The sequence below is a fragment of the Myotis lucifugus genome, unplaced genomic scaffold (genome assembly GCF_000147115.1).
Source record: "Myotis lucifugus unplaced genomic scaffold, Myoluc2.0 scaffold_199, whole genome shotgun sequence".
Classification (NCBI taxonomy): domain Eukaryota; kingdom Metazoa; phylum Chordata; class Mammalia; order Chiroptera; family Vespertilionidae; genus Myotis; species Myotis lucifugus.
In genome coordinates, this window is record NW_005871247.1 from 85,110 (window position 1) to 91,915 (window position 6,806).

The 6,806-nt window shown below is 45.7% G+C and overlaps 1 protein-coding gene across 16 annotated transcripts in view; it reads left to right on the forward strand.

Annotated features, from left to right (window-relative positions):
- The window catches only part of CDRT1 (CMT1A duplicated region transcript 1), a 45,491-nt gene that overhangs the window by 8,655 nt on the left and 30,030 nt on the right, over positions 1-6,806 (forward strand). For 14 of the 16 annotated variants that reach the window (XR_002831324.1, XM_023761134.1, XM_023761133.1 and 11 more), the window contains 4 exons: positions 1,199-1,375; positions 2,870-3,070; positions 3,158-3,285; positions 4,287-4,409. Coding sequence is in view for 15 of the 16 variants with exons in the window: in XM_023761137.1 (XP_023616905.1) it covers positions 1,199-1,375; positions 2,870-3,070; positions 3,158-3,285; positions 4,287-4,409 (629 nt within the window). In the remaining variant the exon portion in view is untranslated. Of the gene's footprint in view, positions 1-94; positions 224-1,198; positions 1,376-2,869; positions 3,071-3,157; positions 3,286-4,286; positions 4,410-6,806 lie in introns of those variants that run through there. The other 2 variants (XM_023761135.1, XM_023761128.1) reach the window with 2 other exon arrangements.

Below are 6,806 nucleotides of genomic sequence, written 5' to 3' on the forward strand. Positions count from 1 at the left end.
ATAAACAGACGGCGGGGCTCCTTCAAACTCCCGACTCAGCAGGTCTGACAAAGTTGCACTTCTAACAAGTTCCTAGCTGATGCTGATGCTGATGCTGATGCCTGATGTTGCTGGCTGGGACTTCACTTTGAGAGCCATTGATCTAGTGTGTTGGTGAGAAGATCTTGGAAATGTTTGACCAGCTCAATCAGGGAAGCAAAGATAACCAAAAAGGAGGCAAGAGGTAGATTTCTCAGGGGTCCAGGAGTGAAAGATCCAGTGTGGAGAAAGCACAGGTTTAGTGAAGATAAGAGCAGGCTGGGGGCGAGCTACCAGGTGAAGGAGTTTCAGAGTTTGAGGTCTTGAAGGATGGGAATTCCTAATGTCCATGAGACCTTACTGGTGGTTATAATTATAGACTAATGGAATCCAAAAAGGATTTTTAAGCTGGGTGAACTATGGGCAATTAGATCCGGAGATATGCCACTTGGCTTCTTTGTGCGTTAGGGAAGTGAAAGAATGATAATCTGAAAGGAAGAAGTGATGAAAAAAAAATTAGTCCAGCTCCTGAATTTCATAGATAAGGAAGCCATATTTCAGGGAATCTGAGTGACTTGAACTGTGTCACCCAGCCAAGGGGGTTGAAAACCAGGACTCCCTTCCTGAGCATCTCCCACTGTGCAGTGCTACCCCTCACCACAAGGGAGGGCAAACTACAGCAGGCCTGGCCGTTACATCTGCATGCACTGCTCTGTGGTTTACTCTCAAAGGTTTTCATCACCCTCCACAGCAATTAGCTACATATATTAGGGTCGAGCTCAGTTACAGGTTGTGCAACCTTCTCCTTGTCCTAGAGGAGCTTCTTTCTTAAAAAGCTAATTTTTTTTTACAAGGATACTTATTCATTCATACCATTGAAGAAAATTAAGCGGGAGCTTCAGAAAAGCAGTCCCTCTTTCAGCTCTTTCCCACAGCCCTCTCATGCCCTCTTCCTTGTAAAAGAGCTGTGATAAATTTTGCATTGTAGGTAGGCTGGAAAAATCTAAGTAGGGGCCTTCTGAGACTTTTGCATAGAAACTCAGAGGCCCCAAATGAAAACAGACATAACTGGCCTGGCCCATTTTATGTAGATTTAAAAGAAACAAGTTGAAATTAAATAATTTACTGCCATTTTCCCCCACACACACCTGCTTAATGATCTTGATCTTTTGTTTTTCAGAACTTGGTCAAGACCCCAATCTTATGCTTTTATTTCCTGAGAAATACTACAACCCCCAGCTTGATACTTCAAATGTCTACTGGACAGCCAAAACCAAGAGCACATCCTTCCCTTTGTCCAAAGATTCAGGGGGAAAAGGCTTGCTTAAAAATGTTGGGTGGGAAGCATCTAATACTGGTAAGTTGGCTTGTAGTGAGAAAGCCAATAGATATGAGATTGGGCAGCTCCAATGGAGTTGGAGGGGCTGAGAGGGCAATAGCGTCTGGGGATGACAGGCTTGGGGAATTAACCTTCATTTTTCACTTATCCTGTGTTGGAATCTCTGGGAAGGGGAGAAGCAAGGATAAAATCAGTTAGTATGACCAAAAGTCTCTAGCAAGGTGCCTCTGAGAGATACCTGAGACTAGAGATCAGAAAGGAAACTCCCAAGGGCTTCTTTGGAAGCCTCTCTCTGTCCCAGGCTAAGTCCCTTGTTTAGCCCCTGACCTGTGGCATGGCTGCACCCTTAGAATTCAACCCACTCTTTTTTTTTCTTGTTTAAAGTATTACAAATAGTAGTACATATGTCTCCTCCGCCCCCCCCCCCCACCCCCGCCATTGACCTTCCCTTGGCCTCCCCTACCCCGCAGCACTCTTTTTGAAAAACGCAATGGCTGTTTTTGCAGCACTGGATTCCTTGAACAGGAAATAGAAGCAGTGGGGGATTTGAACCCTGACCTCAAGGCCTTTCTAAGTTGGACAGCAAAATAAGACATATACATGAAACAATGACAGGAAATATAACACATAGATTCTAAACTATTTTTATATAGAAAATTTGAAAAGTAGATAGAATATATATATATATATATATATATATATAGCCAGTGACCGGAACGCCATAATGACCTAAACAACCAGTTGCTCTGATGCCCACTGTGGCCAGCGAACCAGCCCAATTGGGGGTGGGGCTGGTGGCCAACCTCCCACAACCCCTTCCCCTGGCTGCCTTGCCCCTGATTGGCCTCTCCCACCCAGATTGAGGGTGGGTCAGCCAGGCAACCCTCCACGGCCCTTCCCCCCCTGCCAACCCTGTCCCTGATGGACCCACCCTACCCCAATTGGCCCACATCCCTCACCCTGCCTGGCCCTGCCCCTGATCGCCCCCCCTACCCCAATAGGGAGCAGGGCTGGCCAGCCAAACTCCTGCAGCCCCTCCTCCTGCCCAGCCCCACACCAGATCGGTGCCCCCACCATCTCTTCCTCCCAACAGGCCTGACCCCAATCTGCCAATTGGGACCAGGCTGGCTGGACCCCACCCGTGCATGAATTCATGCACTTAGGCTTCTAGTAGTATAATAACCATTCACATAACTATCACCAAACTTCAACAATTATCAACATCTTACCAATTTATTTCATCCATTTCCCTCTTTTAAAATTGTTTAAAATGCTTCCTTAATTTGAAGGAAATTCCAGACGCCATTCCTGAGCAGGGCAGGCTTCGAAACTACAGACATCTCCTTTAGCTGGGAAGGCTGGAAAGCACTTGCATATTTGGTTAGGGAGCTTCTAATTTCATTTTCACAGAAGAAATGAAAAAACTCCAGTAGCCTAAGGGCAGACTCTGATGAGTTCTGGCCTAGAATTACACAGAGACAAACCATGTTCCTTTCTCTGGCTTGGTTCTAGAGGGACAATGGAGGAGTTCGCTCCAGTGCATTTCCGAGATGAATAGGCTATATTCCAGAAAAGCTCACATGCCCAAGGCAGGGTACACCTCCTGCAATCTGTTGGTCGACCTGGATGTTGTCAGAGACTTGTCTTCTGGAGCCAGCAAATACCGGGACTTCATCCGTCAACTGCCCATCCATATCTCCAAGTATATTCTAAGTATGCTGGGATGTATTGGGGATTTCTCAAGAGTCTTCCCTTTGCAATCCAGTTTATAGGGTCCCAGGTTTATCTATTTCCCCCCAGGTATGCTCGATAAAAGCACCCTGAACAGATGTGCCGCTGTGAGCCAGCACTGGGCTGCATTGGCAAAGAAAGTCAAGAAGGACTTCTCGATACATTCGTTCATTCACAACCAGATCGCCTTACTGCAGGTACTCCTGTCGGGAGGGGTGGTCTGCAGACTGGCCTCACTTCCTCATGGAAGCTGGCTGACAGGAGCCTTTCAGTCCACTCAGCAGACCCTTTGAATGGCCTCCTGTTGCATTTTGCTGCTTCACAGGCTTCAACAGTCACTTCCTTTTTGTGTGAACTCCCCATTAATCTATACCATTGTGAGCACATTGAGCAGGGAGAACATGTAGAAACCTTCCTGGAAGAGAAAGGCAGAGCCTTGGAAAATCATGTGAAGCAGGGAATCACCTCCCCAACCCTGCCCCAACGTGTGACCCCCGGCCCAGAGAGCTGCATTGTGGCTTAGGCCAGTGGTCGGCAAACTCATTAGTCAACAGAGCCAAATATCAACAGTACTTCTTCAAAATAGACTCGCCCAGGCCGAAAACCGACTTCTGCACATGGGCCATGAAGTTTCAATCGCACTGTACGTGCGCCCGAATGTGGTATTTTGTGGAAGAGCCACACTCAAGGGGCCAAAGAGCCGCATGTGGCTCTCGAGCCGCAGTTTGCCGACCAGGGGCTTAGGCAATCAGGAAGTCATGTGTATGTTTCTAGGTCAGCCTGACACAGTACACAGATGTCTACAAGGCCACAAAGTCTATTTGTAAGTTAAAATGCAATTTTCTCTGGCATTTTTACTTTTTCTTTTTGCCTGAAGCCTAATTCAAATCAAGGATTCTTGGGAGCTAGGATTTTTTCCCAGCAGAGACAGATGAGAGAAGAGGAGAAGAAGCAGGCATGGTGAGGCAGGTCATCCTCTGGAAAGCTGGGAATGGCTGACCATCTCTTTCTGGTCTCGTTCCAGATCTTTAGTATCATTATCCTCCTTAAGCCAGTCTACACACACTATTGCCTTACTGGCCAGGCCCAGGCCCCCCTGAGTCAGAGCTTACTCCTCTTTCAGATCTTGCCAAGCACTAGTTTAACCTTCCTCTCAGAGAGAGGAACCAAGAGTAGCCATTTTCTGTTTTTCCCCCAGGGGTCCTACACAAAGGGAATAGATCCCACCTATGCCTGCAAGCTTTTCGTCCCAGTTCCTAAAATGACAGATGAAATAAAGCGCACACGTGCGAAAAATCAGAAATGGAAACTGAGAACAAAGGTGGGTTCTGATGGCATCGCGGGCAAATAACTGTGAGAGTCATCTCTTACTGGCCAATGAAGGCTGAAGTCCAGGCTCAGTCCTTAGATAGGGTATCGGAAATGGGAGGATATGGAATATAGCATATGCATATAGGATATTGGAAGTGATATTCCCTAAGGAAGACCAGAATTCCGTGCTATGTGTCCTTCAGCTTAAGTTGCTTCCTTTCTTTAAGCCTTCAATGCCTCATGTATTAAACAAATAGATTGATTTGGTTGTCCTATCAGGGTTTGTCCTTACTTCAAATCCCATTGCCATGTCCCCAGAACCAAGCCATCTGGTGCAGAGCTCAGAGCGAGGAGCAATGTCAGTGATAGCTAGGATTTTCTTCCACACCCATCAGTCCATGCATCTAGACATTCTAGAACAGGGGTCCTCAAACTTTTTAAACGGGGGGCCAGTTCACTGTCCCTCAGATCGTTGGAGGGCCGGACTATAGTTTGAACAAATTCCTATGCACACTGCACATATCTTATTTTGAAGTAAAAAAACAAAAAGGGAACACATAAAATATTTGTATTTGCATGTGGCCCGCGGGCTGTAGTTTGAGGACCCCTGTTCTAGAAGCTACAGGAGTCTGTGGCTCTGGAATGAGAACAGGAGGGCCAGTCCAGAATGTCCAGGGTCCAGAATGAATTAAACTTTCTCACCTTTCACGTCCAGGTTCATTCTGATTCTAGGATGGAAGGGGAGAGTTACTTAACCATACATCTCCCTATCAAATCTTAGGCAATAATGAAGAGCAGATGGAAGACCCTGAACTCTATGTTCTGCCTATCCAGGCATGGTTCATTCCTAGAACCATTAGATTACTGCTTCCTCCTCTTTGCTCGAGGGCCTTCTATTTTGAAACTATTCAATGGGTTTTAAAATAATATTTAATGAGGGGTGGTCAGACTGTAGCTTCCCATAAGAAAACTGCATTATAAATTATAATTTGAGAAATAGAAGTGTCCAGAGAGACAATCTAGTTCATATGTCTGTAGAGACCAGACAGGGCCCATGAATGAGGGAGGTGGTGGTGTAAGTAGTAAAGGACAATAGAACAGTGATGGGTTAAGCAGCGGTTCTCAACCTGTGGGTCGCGACCCCTGCATATCAGATATTTACATTATGATTCATAACAGTAACAACATTACAGTTATGAAGTAGCAACGAAAATAATTTTATGGTTGGGTCACAACATGAGGAACTGTATTTAAAGGGCCAGAAGGTTGAGCATCGCTGGGTTAGAGGGTTCACTTCCCATCTAAAGGGGCCAGTTGCTACTCAGCTAGAGCTAATTATTGCCATGGGAGACTGTGAAGCTCAACCTAGACCACCTGAACTTTTGAGAGAAGTTAGAAACCTGAATTATCATGTGACATTCTTTGCTTTTTTAAACGCTGGCAACTAATTAAAACCATTTTTTTTAAATATGGGCCAAGGCAAATACATTTGTTTACCTCATTTGACTTGCAATTTTTTAAATCTTTGAGTTAGTCCATTCACTCATTCTATAGATAAAGAAACTAAGGCACAGAGTTTCCGGATCCTAACCAGCAGAATAACAGGCAAATACAAGTGAAATGCTGATCTGCTCTTCCCAAGCCTGTTGCTCTGTTGGACATGATGAAACTAACATGCTTCTTCCTTAGGTGGAAGAGCTATAATTGCCTGACAAACAAGAACCACCCAGACAGTGTTCAATATTTTAGAAATGTATAATTTAGGAAAAGAGAGATGATGTGGAGGCCAGATGAGGTCATGTGAAGCAGTGAGACCAAACAGTTAAGGGGTCTGCTAGGGAAAGGTGGAGGTTGAGTGCTGCTGAGGGGTGCTGATTGCAATGGGTACTGAGCTCAGTGTGCCAGGAATGGCGCCTAGGACTTTGTACACATTATGTACGTGATATTCACCACAGGCCAGGTATATAGCTTCAGTTTATGGATGTGGAAATGCAGGCCACGTTGCTGGAAAATTTGCCCAAGCTCTTATAGCTGGTCAGTGGCAGAGCTGGAATTTGAACTAAGGTCTTGTTCCTCCCAATGACTCTACCATGTAGATTCTAGGTTCTCAAAACATAATTGATGAGGAAGAGCCAAGGAATTCCAGCCCTACTATGAGAAGCCAGGGAAGCCTCATTTAATTCAAGGCTGCTTGGACTCTGGAGGGGAGGCAGTTGGACAGGTTCTTCAGAGGCTTGTAGGTGAATATCACTACTTGGTTAAGATTAAGAAGGAGAGTAAGCTGAGGAAAGCAGCCGTCCTGAGGAAGAGTCTACAGGCATGACGACGCCTAAGGTTTGGAAGGAGACTTAGGAAGAGGTGTCCCTAGGTCTGCCAGATGCAAACATGATGGTTTGGTCTTCTTTGC